Source organism: Myotis daubentonii, chromosome 1 (assembly GCF_963259705.1).
Source record: "Myotis daubentonii chromosome 1, mMyoDau2.1, whole genome shotgun sequence".
NCBI lineage: Eukaryota > Metazoa > Chordata > Mammalia > Chiroptera > Vespertilionidae > Myotis > Myotis daubentonii.
This window is the reverse complement of record NC_081840.1, coordinates 93,769,589-93,788,887: the sequence shown is the minus strand read 5'-3', so window position 1 is coordinate 93,788,887 and position 19,299 is coordinate 93,769,589. Positions and strand designations below refer to the sequence as shown.

Here is a 19,299-nt window from a genome sequence, read left to right as displayed (position 1 = left end):
ACAATGGGTTCTTAAACTGGACCGGAGGGCCGGAACAAAAGCATGGATGGAGTGTTTGTGTGAACTAATATAAATTCAAAGTAAACATCATTACATAAAAGGGTACGGTCTTTTTTTTTTTTTTAGTTTTATTCATTTCAAACGGGCCATAGTTTGCCCACGGCTGGTCTAAAACTTTCCGTGTACCTTGAAAGAGGTTAGGTTTCATTCATAAATCCTGGAGGGTTTCGGCTGCCCTACCCAATAAGAAACAGCAGATGGTACCCTTGTCTTCCTCCTTTAGAAAGACTTGTGCAGTCCATTTTCCTAGGGAGGGGGGCTGGAGGGAGGAGGCAGGGAAGGAATCCTGTGTCAGAGCACAAGCATCCACCGCCACGATGCCCTTCTCGTGCCCTCTAGGCCGTGTGCCTCGCTGTACAGTGTCCTGTATTTGAAAAGAAGTATCTCGTGACATGAAGTAAGTAGGTGGTGTGTTTCCCAGGAGAGGGATATAAAACTTAGCCCAACCTGAGTTTCAAAGCATTTATTTCTGCTTGGGTAAAGAGCTAATTGGCCCCAATCAATTTAATAAATAATTTTTTTAAAAGAGCGAATTGAATGAAAAAATAAACAAATGGATTTAACACACTTAAGTTATACAGAATTACCTTTAATTTGGCTGCAACCCTAACTTCATTTTCCTTAAAATGAATACCATTTCACTTTTGCTGTTTTTACATTCATGAAAGCAACACCACTGCACTGCAAAATTACCCACATGCGATTAGGTACCTGATATATGCATTTTGATTTGTTAACAAGCGATAGAAAAGATTGTGTCATCTCATCAAGAAAATATTTTCCTTAGACACCTTATTTCATTTTGATTTCTTTAAAAGAGTTATAGCAAAGAGCTGTTTCAAAGGTTGACTCTTTGTCCTTTCACAAGCCGTCCTCGAAATCTCCAAACATCCTGGAAATAATGCCAAACAAAAGGAGTTTATGGAACACATCAATTTGTCTCTTCACCATAAAAGAAAGTAAATTTCTAGCATCTACAAATGGTTAAATGGGAGGCGGAGGGAAGGGGGTGGGACGTGGAAGCCTCCACAATAGTCCTATCAGTTAGAAGATAAACCATATTCTAGACTCCGATTTACTTATTTGCCAACATCTAATATCATGTTAAACAATCTAAGGCAAGGAGTCCCCAAGCTGTCAACCCTGTTGTACTGGGTCCTCTTGTTGATCACAGGTCCGCAGGCGGCTGATTATTATGCTGGGTCACAGTACAGACAGCTCCCTACCCATCTTCCTGCCTTCCGTCGGTGATTTGCCTGGCTCATTTTGAGTCATCTACTCCTGATTAGGTCATAACCATGCCAATGATACTATAGGTTACTGGTTTATTTGCTTTTCCTTTGTTCTTCATAAAACAATTCAGACTTTTAAATTTATTTCTTATTTCTTGCTTATTTTTGAGCAACCAGCAAGGTATAGAGAGAAGAACGATTTTGGAATTCGACCTGACCCTGCAGTCTAGTTTGTGTCACATAACAGGCCCACCTCTTGGACTATTTTCTCATTAGGAGCATGCAGCTCTAATGACTGCTGCACTGGATTTTGGTGAAGAAAATAAGAAAAAGAGTGTGAAAATGCTTTTGTTGTTACCTTAAAAGAACTATAGAGCAAAAGTTTGTATTGTTATTGTACATAAAATTCATAAACTGTAACTTAGAAGGTAACTAAAATAAATACAGGAGGTAACTCATTTAGTGCAATAATGACAAACCTCAAACTTAATGTATACTTTTTTCCTGCCTTAAAATTCAGGGTGTTGGACGGAAACCACAACTATGTTGACAAACCACATTGCCTTTGTAAGTCCTTTTACATAGTGGACAAAGGGAGAGGGACGATACTTTCTAGAATCTGCAAATGTGAGATCAGAGCATTTTCAGAGGTGGGTACATTCATACATTCTAAAGGGAAGATAGACGTAAAGGGCCAAGTACGATTCTTGAGCTGGGAAGGTGTTCAGAAAATGATTCCCGACAGACTGGTGTGCAGCACTCTTCACAGGACGGGAAGGCTCCGCCTGTGGGAGGGTCATGCCACCCCGGAGGAAGTGCATGCACTTATGACTACCTAATGTTCATTTAAAAGCAGATCAGCTTCTTGGTTCCCAGGCTAAAATGTACACAGTCTACAAAGCAAATATGTCTATTTGCCTTGACTGAGAATTTTTCTATTGATCCTCATCAGCACTGAATGTCCACTAATTAAAAACAAATAATTGACAAGTGATGTGTATGAATTAGGGAAGCATATGAAGTATCTCACACCTCTTACTGATAAGCATTAGCGATCTATCTCTGTACATGCAAACAAACACTTGCCTAAGAATTGCTTCCTGGGAGTCTTATTGGATTTCCAATTGTATAAATATCTATTCTGTACAAATAACGGAGGCCTGTGATTGCTAGTCCAAACCTTTAACTTTCCCTGTGTGCATTCAGGAGGTAGCCTGTTGTCCTTCATCTCCTGTCCTCTAAGTATGTTTTCTGTTTTCTATCCTATCTGACTGTCATGGAACAAGGTAGCCTGCATACGCCAGGACAGCCCAAAGACACAAAGAAGCCGGCAGGCCATCAGCTCCCCACACTGGGGAAGCAAGTGCAAACTGAAATTCCATGGGCATTCTTTGTGGGTCTCAGCCACGTTTCTGCAAAGAGCTCTCACCACACGCAGTTTATACCCTCAAATTAAATCAACAAGGAGGATTAGTAAGCATCTGAAGGACAGACAGAAACGGAGATCGTTATCTTGCCATTTCATACACATACCTTCAGGGAGACACCTTCTTTCACTCCATACAATTTTTCTGCTAACGACACAATTTCATTCTCAATGTTTTCTTGACTGGTGCCCTTCACATCGATGTAGTGGCAGTTGGCACTGGCAAAATGGCAGGAAATGGCCTGGGCAAAGTGAACCAATTAATATTAAGGGATAAAATCCCATCAACACCAGCAACCAAGCAAGGTTTCTTTTAGAAAGTCAGTTATTTCCTTCAGCGTTTGATTTCTAGATTGAAAGCTGTTCCATGGCGCCTTAAATCAGTCTCTTTGTGGCTCAGTAGCCTTTTCTCCTCCCAGCTAAAGGCTACTTGAGAAGTTACAAGAGGTTTTTAACTAGGTGTGATATTTATTTTCAAAAGGCATTTATAGGGCAGGGAACATAATTCCGTTAAGTCAGAGGTCTTTAACTTTTTAACATTTAATTTTTCTAAGGAGTAGATATCCCCAAATGCTTAAAGGGAATGTATTCCAGGGTTTTTCATCATCTTAGTCACAAAAGTTACTCAATGAAGTTTGTGATGGCTTGTTATTTCAATGGCCACAGACTGGGGGGGGGGGGGTGAGGGAGGAGACACCTTTCAAAGGAAAATAATACACCCCCCTTTTGAATCAAAAGGACATTTGAAGTCTGACAGCAGATACCTGTCTTGTTCCTTTATGAAGGCAAGACAGAAGTTACTTGCCCTTCCCATTCTTGGAAAAGTTTTAAACAGATCTGCCGCAGGCACTACCTCAAACTCACCTTCCCAGGCACAGGTCAGTTATTTTAAGGCGACCACACCTGTCAGAACTTCCTTCTTTGCCCCAAACATCACATTTCTAGGCAGAGTGGCCACAAGCCCCGTGTCCCATGTGAGCCCCAGTGCAAGGGGAAATGTGCATCCGTTATACGTGCTTTTATGTATTTTTTAAAGGTTAGTGTTTTTCCAAACATTAAAGTAGTTGAAAAAATATTGAAAAATTGCAGAGTCAGTATATTAAACTCCTCATTTTTTGTACTGCGGTGCCTATGCCGCCCGCCCCTCACAGTGCTGAGGTCTGTGCTAGCGAAGAGCCTGATCTCGTGAAGAGCCTCCCTCTGCAGCCACTCAGGTTCCAAATGTTGGCATTGTGCTCATCATGGATTTTCTTGCAGTGATTTTGATTTTTTCAAATATTGGCCCCTGAAGAGAGTGCCTTCTCACCTCACCCTCATCCTGGCCCTGCTGAGCCCAGTGCAAATATGAATGAATGAAAGATGAAACCTGGCAACTAACCCTTCGCCTCAGGGAGACAACAGGTGTTGGTGTAACGAACGAACAGCCTCACTCAGCCCAAAGCAGCCCCAATATTTAGTATTTTCAGTCACGTAATCAAGGGGGAAATGTGAGTCCACACCACTGTACTGCCAGGTGTGCTGCTGAATTTTAGAGAAATGAGAAATTGAGAATTTATGAGAAAGTTGTCAAGTTTTAATGTAAGCAATGAAGTCATTGAGTTTAAAATTTCTAAGCCCTGGCTGGTTTGGCTCACTGGATAGAGCGTTGGCCTGTGGACTGAAGGGTCCCAGGTTCGATTCCTGTTAAGGGCACATGTCTGGGTTGCAGGCTTGATCCCCAGCCAATCAATGATTCTCTCTCTCATTGATGTTCCTATCTCTCTCTCCCTCTCCCTTCCCCTCTGAAATCAATAATATATATATATATATATATATATATATATATATATATATATATATATATTGTAAAAATGATCTAACACTGAGGGGTGAAAACAATGGCTGCCTGCTAAATTTGATTTCTGGATAGCCAATTCAGAACCTTTCTTTTGGATCAATAATATTTTTTTCAACAACTATGATAATATAAACTTTTCTGTTATTTGGTTACTATGAGCTATATACATTCAAAACTTTATTTCAGTATGTCAGCAGTGGTTTTTGCCTCCCAAGCACAGGCCATCAGCTCCCAAGTAAGCTCTGGCTCTGAAGCAAATCATGAATGGGATCCTGAGGTCGCCTGGCTTCTTGCTGATCTGAGCAAAAAAAGCAAGAAATATATTTCCTGGCAATTAAATTGGACTAAAGGCTAGTTTAGTGAAAAGTCACAAATCTTTTAACTTGAGGATATTTTTTCCAGTGATTTTTTTTTTTTGAGAGAGAGAGAGAGTGAAGGGGAAGGAGGGGTGAGAGAGAGAGAGAGAGAGAGAGAGATAGACACACACACACACACACACACACACACACACATCGTGTTGAGAGAGACACATGGATTGGTTGCCTCCCACATATGCCCCAAACAGGGCCATGGATCAAACTTGTAACACAGGTACCTGCCCTTGACTGGGAATGGAACCCGTGACCCTTTGGTGCACAGGCCAATGCTCTAACCATTGCATTACCAGCCACAGCAAAAGTGTTAAATCTTTTGAATTTCAATATATCTTGGCATTTTTGTGCTTGACCATTCACCGTTGGAAAATGCTGTTATGTTAATGCATACCTTCCGGAATCCTTGAGTTCTGTTCTGACCAGATCCATGGATGAGCAAAGGATGAAAGAAAACGGTGTCTCCCTTCTCCATCACAAGGTGAACCCGGGCATTGTTTTCATCATAGTCCTGGATCCCGTGGAACATTATGTTAACTCCCCCCTAGAACACAAATGAGAGCCAAGTCTGTATTTGAGGAAGCCAGTAATTACAAACTTTATAGATCATCAGGAAAAGCAAAGGTACTACTCTAAGTTCTTTCAAGAGGAGATAAGTTAGATTCTTTTAAAAAAGTAAATATACAAAAGCTTCTCAGATGTCCGGTTTTTAAAAGTCACCTGCTGATATTAAAATCACAGATATTTTTTTTTTGTCCAAATAAAAACTTTGGAGTTCCCTCCTACCCTTTGTTACTGAGTAATAAATGAAGCTCTAGGTCAGCTTTGCATTTTTCAGTTAATGCAGGAGAATGTTACAGCCCGAACTCAAGATCATTCTTTCTCAACATGATAGTCTCCTCATCTGGAACTTTGCATAAATCATTCTCCGATTAGTCAGGAGTATCTCTGAGAAACTATTCTCCAAAACTAGGGGAGAAAAACTGAACAATTTTTCTGAGCTCATGTCTTGTCCAGAGTAAAGAAAGAAGAATTGCAAATTATAACACTGTGTTTGTTTATAACTGTTTCCAAAGTTAGTTATTGCTTTAGGGAAAGGTTACGTCTTTATTAAAAACTACAGTGAGACGTGATTTAAAGCTTACAAGCCTTTATGAGGGGGTGGGGCTGCTGTTCTAGGGTAGAGGCAGCATCCCATCCCCACTCCTAAGACTGAACTCTGTGAGGACTTGGATCCAGTGCACTTCTCTCCTGGCCAGGGTGGATATGCGACCCAAGCTAAGCCAAACTGACCTCCCATTTCGGCCACTCAGATTCAAATCTGAGTAGAGGATGGAAGAGACCAGACAGTCAGGGTTCAATTGCCTACACCAGGTGCCCCAACCTACTCTTCCCACCGAGCTACAATGCCCACTTTCCAGCCCAGAGGCCTAGCCAGCCTTCCAGGGACTCAGCAAGGCACTGCAGCTCTCCAAAAACACTCCCTTTTGCTTGCACCAAAAGTTCCCTAAATCTCGCCTTACTTGACAAATCTCATAATTTCAGATTTTATATCAAAATCCAGAGTTTTTTTTTTTTTTTTACTTAGCACTAATCATCAGCACACCGAGTCTCACTGAGACAGAAGTCTTTAAAGCTATATTCTCTTTACTTCCTACAGGACCACATTCGTTCTTCCTGCCTTAGTAACAGGTGCTCTTCGCATTCTGACCATCATTCTGGGGCTGCAAGATGTATTGCCTTACACCTAAAGCACTAAAGTCTCCTTTGTGGTTTCCCTGCCTCTGGACCCCTACATCTTCAATACATCCCGTGCCACACCCCAAGATTAGTGGTCTTGAAGAACCAGATTGGTCTCGTCACTTCTGAGCTCAAAAGCATTTAACAGTCCTTCAGCATCAACAGTTGAATCAGTAAACCGTGGGACAGCCATGCGATGGAATACCGCTCCATCCTCCCCAGAGCTTCTGCTGGTCTCTCCAGCTGGAAGAGGAGCCCTCCCTCTTTTTCACTGCAAGAGCCACCAATCACTGTGTAAGAATTACTTGGCACTTGGTACATGCATCTGGTCTTGCAATGTGTGTGCCTTACCTTTGCAAATTAGGCTCTATAATCTCGAATCACCTACCAAAGTTCCCCATGTTGATTGGCTTTCAAACCCTTGTTGAAAGTACAATAATGAGTATTTAATATCCTTGAATTTTCCCTGATTGGGATTCCAAATCCTAGACCAATGTTTGGCTGTGAAAGGAAATGCCATCTCATTGGTAAAGCTCTTTATGTAGACTGATGGGAAATCAAAACAATGAAAGATTCTGATCAAGACTCAGCTGCTGGGCAGACCTACCTCCCACTTGGGATAATCGTGCGGCTTCAGGGTGCCTTTGTGTGTGCCCGGGAGCACCACCAGACAGCCGTTGTTCCGGTCAATGTGCTCCATGGCCGTCCAAGCGCAAACAATGCTATTGCTGGGCCTGAAGGGGAAGTAGTGCAGATCCTGGTGCAGGGGATGGCGGGATGTCTTCTTGCCTGAAATGGAACCTGCTGTTAAAAGACGCTCAGAATTCTTCTCTTCTGCCTGAAAAACCAGAATAATGACCAATCCCTGCAAAAACCAAACAAATGAAACCATGTTCTAGATTCTAGAAAATCTGCCTCAGGTGACAAGCACCAAACTGGAATATCGAATCAACACAGGGACTCCAGATCCTCTCCTTTTTTCTGGGTTTCTGGTAGCTGAGTGCTCACATACACTATTTTCTAGCAAGTCATACATATATCATCATCTCTATTGTGCTTTATTCCTTTCTAACTGGTTTGGGCACAGGGCCTAGTGTCAAAAAACAAAGTTTAATTAATTATATTGAAGAGAGTGGTCATCTTTGAGGTCCCCTGATAGTCTGCAAAATTTTTTTAATTAGCTAACTAAATAAAAAAGCCCTAAGAGGTTTCCTCACCAAACTAGAAGCATTTGGTATATAATCACTGTGCAGAATCAGAGATGCCACGACCACATTTACATTTCTCCCTGGTTTTGCTCTTTGAATCTGATTCCCCAGGCTCCCTGATCTCTCCAGGCAAGACATCCAGGGAGGAGAGACTTGGTGATGTGAAGCTACAGGCCTATCACAGAAGCCTCTCCTGGCCCTGGAGGAAGAAAAAGTAGAAAAGATGAAGAGATCTCTGATGGCCAATTTACTACTGCTGGAATAGCAACATTCCTCAGCATGGCCCAACAGCCATCTGCATAAGAATACCAGGGGATGGTAAACAACACGCAGATGCCTGAGTACTACCATCCAAATCAGTTTCTCAGGAAGTAAGGTTTTAGAAGCTATATTTTAGAAAGCACAATAAATTTTAATAACAACTGTAGTATGTGATTTACAAAAATAGTTTAATTGTGTTAACAATAATAATAATAACAAAGGCAGAATTCACACTATCACAGATGAGGATGGTCAATAAATCTTAGAGATGCTGAATAATAGGTCCTTATGTGATATAAAGAGTTGTTTATAAACCTGAATGTTTAAGAATCCTATCATCTGAAAATCCAGCAGTAATAACCCTACAGTTAATATATGAAATCACTATTATCCTAAATGTTGTTATGATATAAGCTATTTTGAATTAAAGTACTGTAAAAAACAAAATTCAAGTGGGTAAATTTAAAGATCTAATTGGCTGTATTGAATGACTTACGAATTGAGCAGCATTCCATGTAGCAGATAGAAGGAGCTCAGAGGAGCTTACCAAATGGAAGGCTTTGGTAGGCAGATGGTGGAGGGATAAGAAGTTACTAGAGAAGAGGACTGTTCAGGCGGTCCCTTTAGGGGAGGGGCAGGGGGACTATTTGGCAGATGACCTCACTAGGGCTGACATTGACTGGTTAAGATTTTCTTCCTGGGAGGAACTGGAACTGCAATTTGGTTAGGTATTAAGGCTCAGCTTGCTGATGTGGGCTAGCACAAGGGATTCCATTTTAGGCCTGTTGTCTCTCTTTTAACAGGACACATACTCATTTATGCAAAGTTTAGCACTTATACACATGGCTATAGTTAGAACATCAACCTTACGTATTTTAACAAAACATTTTTCCTTCCCCTGAACAAATAAGAGGCCTTTACCAGCGTCGGGAGGTTTGTTTATCAGCATGGTATGCATGGCCATAATGTTGGGTCCAGTGAAGCACTCCACATATTTCAGAATCTAAAGGAAAGGGGGGGGGGGGGAATTCATGAGAAACCAGATGCACAAGCGAGTGGCACAAAGTACAACTATCGTTATGAGAACCAAGATGACAGTCGTTTAAAAAAGCCAATCTCACAACATTGCAAACAAAGCCTGGAAATCATTGGAAATTTGAAACAGTGAGCACTTGGAAATCACTGGAAATTTCTAACACTCTGAATTAACAGGCTTTTTGGAGCCTGTTGGAAACATAACCGCTTTTTCTACAAGAGAGATGGAAGTTTCTATGAGAGATCAACTGGGAAGGACAGGTGGTTCATGCCTCCACACCTCCTTTCAATCAAAGTTGACGACAGTGAGAAGCCAGCTTCCTCCTCCTTCATGGAGACTGTTCACAGGAAGGGACCATGACAGGACCCAACCCACATGCAGCTGTCATGAGGAGCCCAGAGGAAAGGAGAACAGCAGCTCAGAGGACCCTCACAGTCAGTGTGACCATTCACTCAGCTCTTTACTGAGGTCTGTGAACCAGGCAGAGTGGCAGGAAACAGGACACAGCAGTGAGCTGCCCCAAAGAGTTTATATTACAGTCTGGTGGAAGATAAACAAACGATGACATGGGCAGTTGTGGTTGAGACACATGCTATGAAGAATAAGCCGCAATGAGAGCACGTGACAGGGAGGGCTGAATTAGTCACAGGCTCCAGCAGCTGCGGTGTTGCCTCCAGCACCTAACCCTCCTGGGGAGGGGTGAAGTACAGAAAGGACTCAACATTGAATGCCTCCTATTTGCCAGGGGCTTTATGAAATCAGCCCAATTAAGCCTCACAGTAATCCCTGAAAATTAATGTCCCCATCCTATCTAATAATAGACAAACATGGTAATTGACCGTGCCTTCACTACGCCTCCCATTGGCTAATCAGCAAGATATGCAAATTAACTGCCAACAAAGATGGCGGTTAATTTGCATACATAGGCGCGAAGCAGCGGAGCAAAGACTGAAGGCGGCTCCGGCCGGAGCAGTGAAGGCTTGAAGGCGGCTCTGGCCGGAACAGGGAAGACTAAAGGCGGCTCTGGCTGGACCGAAGGCCTGGGTCCCGGGTGCCGGAGGAAAACCGGTGCCAGCAGCCAGGGGAAGGGAAGGCCTATTGCACGAATCTTTTCATGCAACAGGCCTCAGTTAAATAATAATCCTTTAAAACAAATATCCCACATGAATAAGCCTGAGGCTGATAAATTGCCCAAGTTGGCAGAGTCAGCTACATGAAAAATTGATATTCAAACTCCAATTCTGACTCCAAAAAATGAAACACATTTTACTGCTTTCTCACTATTTGGTATCTTGTGTGTAAGGAATCTCTCTATATATAAAAGCCTAAGCAACCGTTACCACAGAACAACCGGTCGCTATGACGTGTACTGACCACGAGGGGGCAGACGCTCAATGCAGGAGCTGCCCCCAGCCGGCAGGCCCCAATCAACAATGGGGCTTGCTGGCCAACCTGGTCCCTCCCCCCAGATGGCAGGCCCCAATCACCCAATCGGAGATGGGATGGGGAACTGGAGGTGGGTGGTGGTGGATGCGGCCCCTTTCCCGGGGGGCTGAGGGCCGGCTCCCTCCTTGGGGCTGGTGGCCAACGTCCCAGGTCCCTTCTCCTGTACCTTCCCCCCACCCCCAACACAGCTGGCAAGCCCTGATAGGCCTGCCCACCATGGTGGTGGTTGGGCCCTCCCCATGCTGGCCAGCCTCCCAGTCCCTCCCCCTGGCTGGCTGGTCCTGATCACACCAAATAGGGGCTGGGCCCCAGGCTGGGATGGGGAACCGGGGGTGGGTGGTGGAGGACGTGGGTAGCAAGGGAAGGAGAAGGCGGGGAGGTGGGGAACCTGATCGGCCCTGATGGCCAGCCAGGCCTAAGGACCCCACCTATGCACGAATTTCGTACTCATTTGGAATAATTTTGAGTATGAGGAATAAGCCTGAGGAGTCAGGCCTGATACTTGTTTTTTATAAAGCCTGTCATTTTTCTGTTTGTTTTTCAGTTAGGTCAGTATTTTCTAAACCTCATTCAAAAGCCATCCTCACCATTGTTGCTATACTTTGCAGAATTTCCCAATATAGTTAGCTAATAATTCTTTAACTCCTTTTAACTTAGTCTTGTCTTGATTAATAACCTCGAAATCATGGGTTAGATGTGCTGGTTACTTTTCAATACACATTAAACTAGATAGCTATTAAAACATTCCATACCGCCTTAGCTGGTTTGGCTCAGTGGATAGAGCGTCGGCCTGCGGACTGAAGGGTCCTGGGTTCGATTCCAGTCAAGGGCACATGCCCGGGTTGTGGGCTCCATCCCCCTTGGGGGGCGTGCAGGAGGCAGCTGATCCGTGATTCTCTCTCATCATTGATGTTTCCATCTCTCCCTCCCTCTCCCTTCCTCTCTGACATCAATTAGAAAAAAAACCAAAAACATTCCATACCTTCTAAAAATTATTGCATGAACCACCAGAGACATGGGTCATACTTTAGAAATGTAGGAAACCTGAAAATCCCGATAATGCTTCATTTACCACAAGTGGCCTCCAATCTCGAGCTTTTCCTCCTTGACCCACCCACACAGCTTCCATGTCCGTCACATAACATGAGGTCCAGAGGAATGGATGGTCCAGAAGGGCCACTGCCCCTCCGGCCACCAACGCATGGGGCTGGACATCACAGACCTGCAGTCTTTCTTCATGAGTCAAATTCTCTAACAGCCCTTGGGTTATAATTTCTAATAAGTACTATACGTAATGTCTCCTTTAAAGCCATTCCAAATGGATGGTTCATGAACTGGGGTACATGTGTGCCGTGGAATAATGCACAGTAGTTTTAAAAATATAAGTAGATCCAGAGATACTAATGGAAAGATGTCTAAGATCTACCAGAAATGGAAAAAACAAGGTGACAACCAGTATGTTCCCATGTTACAAAGTGGGGGCATAGAAATATGCTTGCACATACACAAAATAATTTCAGATGAGTGCATAAGAAAGCTGAGCAGTGAAGAAGGCTATGGGTGGGAGACTTTACTTTTCATTTTCTGCCCCTCTGGACTACTTGGATATTTTCGTAAGTATGAATTGCTCTTAAAGAATAATAATTATTTTAAGAACTAGTTTAAATTTAAAATCAAACTCACAGTTCTGCTGACCAGATTCATAAAACAAAACAAAACAAACAAACAAACAAAGAAATGGATTTACACTGCATAGCTTCAGCAATTTCACCCTTTGGTACGCCTGAATCAAGTGTAAGAAAGACTCCCTCTTTAACACAGAATTCCTTCCCTTCTCAACCAGAGGTAATTAGCAAACTCTACAGGGCGGTTTCTCAATCGGGGCATTACTGACAGTTGGGGCTGAATAATCATTTGTCTCGGGGAGGGGGTTATTCTGTGCCTTATAGGGTCCTAGAGCCCCATTAGCATCATGCTGGCTTCTACACCTTAGAAGCCAGCAGCACACCATCCCTCCTTGTCCATGTGTGACGACCAAGCATGTCTCCAGACATTGCAAATACCATCATCTCCCATGGAGAACCACTGCTCCAGGACCATAGCAGAAAGGTGATAGGTAAAGTAAAAAGACAGATTTCGGAGGCAAGCATGCAAATGGGCTATTAGCTTAGAGGAAAGTATAGTCAAGGTCTTGAACCTCAGGGAGAGTGCAGTATCTGAAGAGTTCCTCATCTTCTTGGAAATCTTGGGCCTTGGTAATCACTTTTTCACTTGGAGCATATTTTGATTTCGCAATGGTCACATCTTTCATTAACATTAATCCAGCTGGTTTTACCTCTTGTCTGCAGAGTCTTTCAAACTCATTCCTAGAAAATTAAGTTGGAAAATGATGTCCTTACTGCTGGCTCCAAGCACCTACCTGACCCACTTCTGGGAAAAATTCACAGATTGGGGTGGAGGGGTATTCCCTCTGCACCAAGTTGGCCTCCAGCCCAGGTTGAATAATTCTGATTAGGAAAGGAGGAGAAAACAGCCAACTCAGAAGTCCCTGCTTCCTAACTGCGAGGCTGGAATTCACTACCAGAACTCAAATATTCCTTAGCTTAGAAGACCATTTGGAGAAATACATGTGATTTGGTGACACCTGGGGAATAGCAAACACTTCTGTAGCACTAGCAGCACTTCAGGCCCTGTTCCAAGTCTCCTCTCAATATGTTTACCTTATTTAGTCCTAACAACGACTCTAGGCCGTAAGTACTATTATTACCCCCATCTTACAGGTGTGGGACAGACACATGGGAAGGGTAAGTAAACTGCCCCAGGGCACACAATGTTAAGTGGTGGGGCTAATATTAAAGCCAGCCAGTCTGGCTCCAGAGCCCAGTTTCCTAAGGAGCCAAATCACTAAGAGTGCACAAGCTAATCTTACTATATTCCCATCACATGCATAAAACATATACTTCTGTAAAATAACAAATAGTTACCATACCTAAAGCGTTCGATATCAGCATCAGATACCAAATTTTTAATGACAAGGAACCCATTTTCTTCATAAAATTTTCTCTGTTCTAGGCTTAGAACATTATTATCCCGAGTATACCTAAAGGAGAAAAATACATCTCAAATAATCACAAATCACAACATAACAATACCCAGCACTTCTATTTCAAAGACTTTAAGGAAGTAATTTGAAAAAAAATGTAAAGTTTTAAATCCAAAGCATTAAATACTGTCAAAAAGAAATTAAAGAATTAACAAATTATATCATTTCCATTCAATGGGATATGACTCAGGCATTAAAAATAAGCAGTATAGCCGAAACCGGTTTGGCTCAGTGGATGGAGCGTCGGCCTGCGGACTGAAAGGTCCCAGGTTTGATTCCGGTCGAGGGCATGTACCTGGGTTGCGGGCATATCCCCAGAAGGAGATGTGCAGGAGGCAGCTGATCGATGTTTCTCTCTCATTGATGTTTCTAACTCTCTATCTCTCTCCCTTCCTCTCTGTAAAAAATCAATAAAATATATTTAAAAAAAAAAAAGCAGTATAGCCGAAACCGGTTTGGCTCAGTGGATGGAGCGTCGGCCTGCGGACTGAAAGGTCCCAGGTTCGATTCCGGTCGAGGGCATGTACCTGGGTTGCGGGCATATCCCCAGAAGGAGATGTGCAGGAGGCAGCTGATCGATGTTTCTCTCTCATTGATGTTTCTAACTCTCTATCTCTCTCCCTTCCTCTCTGTAAAAAATCAATAAAATATATTTAAAAAAAAAAAAGCAGTATAGCCCTAACTGGTTTGGCTCAGTGGATAGAGCGTCAGCTTGCGGACTGAAAGGTCCCAGGTTTGATTCCGGTCAAGGGCATGTACCTTGGTGGCAGGCACATCCCCAGTGGGGGGTGTGCAGGACGCAGCTGATCAATGTTTCTCTCTCATGTTTCTAATTCTCTATCCCTCTCCCTTTCTCTCTGTAAAAAATCAATAAAATATATTAAAAAAAATAAGCAGTATATAATAGCAGGGACAATGCTTATTACAATAAAATATGATTATAATTTATAAAGCTAAGACACTATTTTTAAAAAGTGCAAAAATACAAAAAAAATTTTTTAACAGTGATTACCTTTATGTAATGAAATTATATATGATTTTAAAAGATTCTATTTCTCTGATTTAACATTTTGTTTTGTAATGAATAGGTATAGTTTTTCAGATTGGCAACAAATTCAGTAGAATATCCTATCTAATAAAAGAGAAAAATGGTAATTGGCGTACGACGATACCCTTTTCATTGGCTAATCAGGGCTATATGCAAATTAACTGCCAACTATGATTGGCAGTTAACTGCCAACAAGATGGCGGTTAATTTGCATATGTAGGCACAATGCAGGGAGGCGAAAGGGAAAGCAGGAAGAAGCCCCCTGCCACTGACAGTGATCGGAAACCCAGGGGGGAGCTAAGAGCTGGGGGGCAGGGCAAAGGCGGCCCTGGGGCCGCCTTTGCCCTGCCCCCCAGCCATGATTGGAGAATCAGGTGCCTTTTCCGCCCTGGCCAGTGATAGCAGGACGTAGTGGTGGAGCCAGCAATGGGAGCTGGGCACGGTCGAAGCTGGCAGTCCCAGGAGCTAGGGGTCCCTTGCCTGGGCCTAAAGCAAAGCCCACAATCGTGGGGCCGCTGCAGCTGCGGGTCCCCGCTGCCCAGGCCGGACGCCTAGGCCAGAGGCCTCAGGCCTGGTCAAGGGGCTGATCCGGTGATTGGTGATCGGAGGGTGATGAGGGTCAACTCCTCTGGCCGAGGCATCAGGCTGGGTGGGGGACTGAGCCGGGGATTGGGGGGATATGATGGTCCCCTTGCCCAGGCCTGAAGCCTGGGTCAGAGGCGTCAGGCTTGGGTGGGGGGTGGAGCAAGCGATCAGAGGGAGATGGGGGTCCCCTTCCCAGGCATGATTCCTGGGCCAGAGGCCTCAGGCCTGGGCGGGGGCCAGAGCCAGTGATCAGGGGGAGATGGGGGTCCCCTGTCCAAGCCTGACACCTCTGGCGGAGGCGTCAGGCCTGGGCAAGGGGCCGATCAGGCGATCGGAGGGTGATGGGGGTCAACGCCTGAGGGCTCCCAGTATGTGAGAGGGGGCAGGCTGGGCTGAGGGACACTCCCCCCCCCACACACCCAGTGCACGAATTTCGTGCACCGGGCCCCTAGTATATATATATTAAGAATGGAGAAAAAATATCAGAAAGGGCGCAATCTGGTTATATATATTTAATCTTCACCCAAGGAGTGAGGATATTTTTCCCATTGATTTTTATGATTTTTAGAAAGAATGAAAGGGAGGAGGGAGGGCAGGAGAGAAACATCGATATGACAGAGACACATGGATTGGTTGCCTCCCACATGAGTCCTGACCTGGGGACCTGGGGCGGGATGGGATCTGCAACTCAGGTACTTGCCCTGGACCTGGAATCGAACCTGAGACCCTCCAGTGTGCAGGCCTATGCTCTGACCATTGAGCAACTGCGGCCAGGGCAGATTTTGTATTTTTAATTGTCTGGTTCATGCATTCTCCAAAGAAATCAAAATAACAAAATCCAGATATGTGTACAGCATACACACACACTCAAATCACCCAGTCCATTCCTCTCTAGTTGGAATTGTGGCTTTGTGAGAATACTGGAGATCAGATGTCTTTTTCTTTAAAGGTAAAGAGATAAGCTAAACATGTTAGCTGATACATCCTATGACCATATGACAAGTGAACTTAAATAAGATATAGCATGCCTGAATTTTAAACACCAGATTGTGCCCTTTCTGATGTTTTTTTCCTTTCTGAATTTTAAAATACAAATAGAAAATTAAAGTTAGGATCTTCAAAAATTTCCACAATTGTTCTAATTAGAATAAGTCCTGGAAATGGAGGCTTTGCGGAATGAATTGTTACCAGGCAACAGGATATACTGTGTTTTATATCCTAGTTACCACTAGAAGAGCCTTTGTATACATTGTATGGTTAAAAATTAAAATTAGATCTACTTACTGGAATTGAGGATGGAAACTGGCAGAAGGAACAGCCCCTGAAGTGGGGTGAGCTATCTAGGATGTGAATTAAGGCAAATACAAATTTAGGAGTCAAACTTTTCTAGAAACAACAGTTTCTAGAAAACTGGATTGGCTCTCACATGGGAAGACGGGTCCCAAACAGATATCAAGCAAACTGCTTATCTACATAACTCTGGCAGTTCCATACTGCTGCCTCCCTCACTTCATTTCATTCCCACAGCCGCCTGAGGAGAGGGCTGGAAGCTCTGATATTAGTCCTGCCACTCAGAGCAGGGAACCTCGGCCTGGAGGGCTCAGTAGCTGGTCCAAGGTCACCCAACAGAAAATGGCTGAGCCAAGACTTGACCCACAACCTTTCCTTCATAGCTTCCATGTATTTTATTCCACACGACTATTCCTTCCACTAAACTGAATGAGTAAAAATTGAAAGGGCCAATTCTAGAAGTAAGGAGAAAGATGTGCTAGTTAAAAGAGGTATTTAATTTATTTGGAGTCCAGGCCAAAATATTAGAAACAATTTGGCTGGTCATTTTAAAAACCTATAAAATAAGCAACGATTCCAAGAAAAGTATGATCCACACAGTCAAATATAATTTTAAATACTTAAAGAACTAGTAATTTGTTCTAATTTTTTTTCTCCAGTAACCATAAATTGTTGACTTAGCACCTATAGTTTCTTTTCTTCATTTTTTAAATCATATCTTTAGTTTAAAGAGTTATTTTCAGAATGTCCCTTCTCGTAAACATGTTATTTTTTTTATATTTTATTGATTTTTTTACAGAGAGGAAGGGAGAGGGATAGAGAGCTAGAAACATCGATCAGCTGCCTCCTGCACACCGCCCACTGGGGATGTGCCCACAACCAAGGTACATGCCCTTGACCGGAATCAAATCTGGAATCTTTCAGTCGGAAGGCCAACGCTCTATCAACTGAGCCAAACCGGCTAGGGCAAACATGTTATTTTTAAATGACATCTTATATAACTGGAACAATGTTATAGTCCAAAAGAAAGGCAGGCCAGGAGTCAGAATCACTAGCTACTGTCTGTGTTTCACATAGCAGAGAAGTTGATGACCTTTGTCAACTATTCTCAGAAAAAATGTGATTGCGAGGACAGTTCAAAGGCAACATTCCAGTGCAAAAAAAAAAAAAAAAAAAAGGAAATACATGTGAAAACACTGAGTTCTGACTTTGACACCATTATAGCAAGAAACAGCAAGATCAGAATATCAAATTTCAAAGTAGTAACAGACTGGAGAGGAACCTCAATTGATTAAATATATCTAGTCTCAGTATAGCAGTGGTTCTCTCAGTTGAGCATGTGTCAGAAACAGCAAGTGGACCCATCCTCAGGGATTTGATTCCCGAGGTTTGAGATGAGCCTGAAAATCTACATTTCCAACTTGCTTCCATGTGGTGTTGACGTCCCAGGACCACACTCTGACAACCACTGCTTCAGTTAAATGACGTTGGTGCAGAGTTTTAACCTCGCCTAGCTTCCAATCTCTCACCTGTAACATGAGATCATGTAATACCCTGGTTCCCCTCATCAGTCTATGGACGCGATTTTAAATGTACAGCGGTCTGATACATCGCTGCTTGGAACTCAGCTGGAGAGCAATAGTGAAAGTAAAAGAAACAGCTAGTATGGTCATGAGATTTCAGGATCCTACAGCCAGCCGGCTAGAGGCGAATCAGCTCGCATTAAGGAGCCATCCCTGGCAGTTTATAGGGAGCTTCCAAAAGTGCGCCCCGGAAGAGAACACCTAATCTGAGCAGCAAGGGCACTCCATAAAGGGAGTTGATTTACGCGTCCTATGCTGTAGTGACATGTTTCTGGACCCAACACCGCTGCGCACCCATTCCCTCCCGGGTTAATTCAGATGCCGAATCCGGAGGCGGACCCAGTGCGAGCGCCGAGGGGTCGCAGCCCGAGCTCAGCGCGCAGAGCTGAGGGCGCGACAGACGCGCGAGCCCCCTTCCCAGCCCGGCGGGTGCCCCGCGGAGGCCCGGCCGCCCGCCTCGACTCCTCCAGGCCGCTCTGCTTCTAGGTGTCCGGGCAGCCGCGGAGGCCACGCGCGGCGCAGGTCAGAAGATGACCTCCTTGGTGACAAGCAGGGAGACAGCGGCCCGAGCGGCCCGGAGGCTGGAGTCACGCCGCGTCGCCCCCTGCAGCCGGCGCTGGGCCTGGGATGCGCCCTCCTCCGGGCCCCTCGCGCCCGGCGCCCGGAAGGGCTGTGCCCATCTCCGGGACCGGGGCGCGGAGGAAGGGGAAGAACCTACGATCGCCCTGGAGGCCACCACCCTTCCAGCCCGAGCCCCGCGTAGCCCAAAGGATACGACGGCCCCGGCCGAGGGGCAGCCGAGGTGGCCCAGGACGACGCGCAGGCGGGAGGCAGCGCGCGCCCCGTCCATGGCAGCAGCTGGAAGGACGGCGGCCGGGCCTCGCCTCTACTTGGCTCCTGCGAGCGGCCCCGCCCCCGGCCACGAGCGGACGCCCCTCCTCCTCAGCTTGAAGGGCTCAGGGACTGGGCTAAGGTCACCCAATGAACCGCAACGTGACCCACAGTCTTAACTGCGCAGTTTCGGATATTTTGTTCCACATGACTGTTCCTTCCACTAAGCTGCTGAAAGAATA

At 44.5% G+C, this 19,299-nt stretch overlaps 1 protein-coding gene across 1 annotated transcript; it reads right to left on the bottom strand.

Annotated features, from left to right (window-relative positions):
• Positions 1–628: 628 nt before the first annotated feature.
• PHYH (phytanoyl-CoA 2-hydroxylase) lies at positions 629–19,158 on the bottom strand. The gene is made up of 9 exons (XM_059711182.1): positions 19,002–19,158; positions 16,638–16,693; positions 13,607–13,717; positions 12,815–12,983; positions 9,057–9,138; positions 7,274–7,455; positions 5,321–5,470; positions 2,826–2,960; positions 629–952 (listed from the first exon to the last, which is right to left on the bottom strand). The coding sequence occupies exons 1-9, from the start codon at positions 19,074–19,076 to the stop codon at positions 899–901; spliced, it is 1,014 nt and encodes a 337-aa protein (XP_059567165.1). The 5' UTR covers positions 19,077–19,158; the 3' UTR covers positions 629–898.
• Positions 19,159–19,299: the final 141 nt, after the last annotated feature.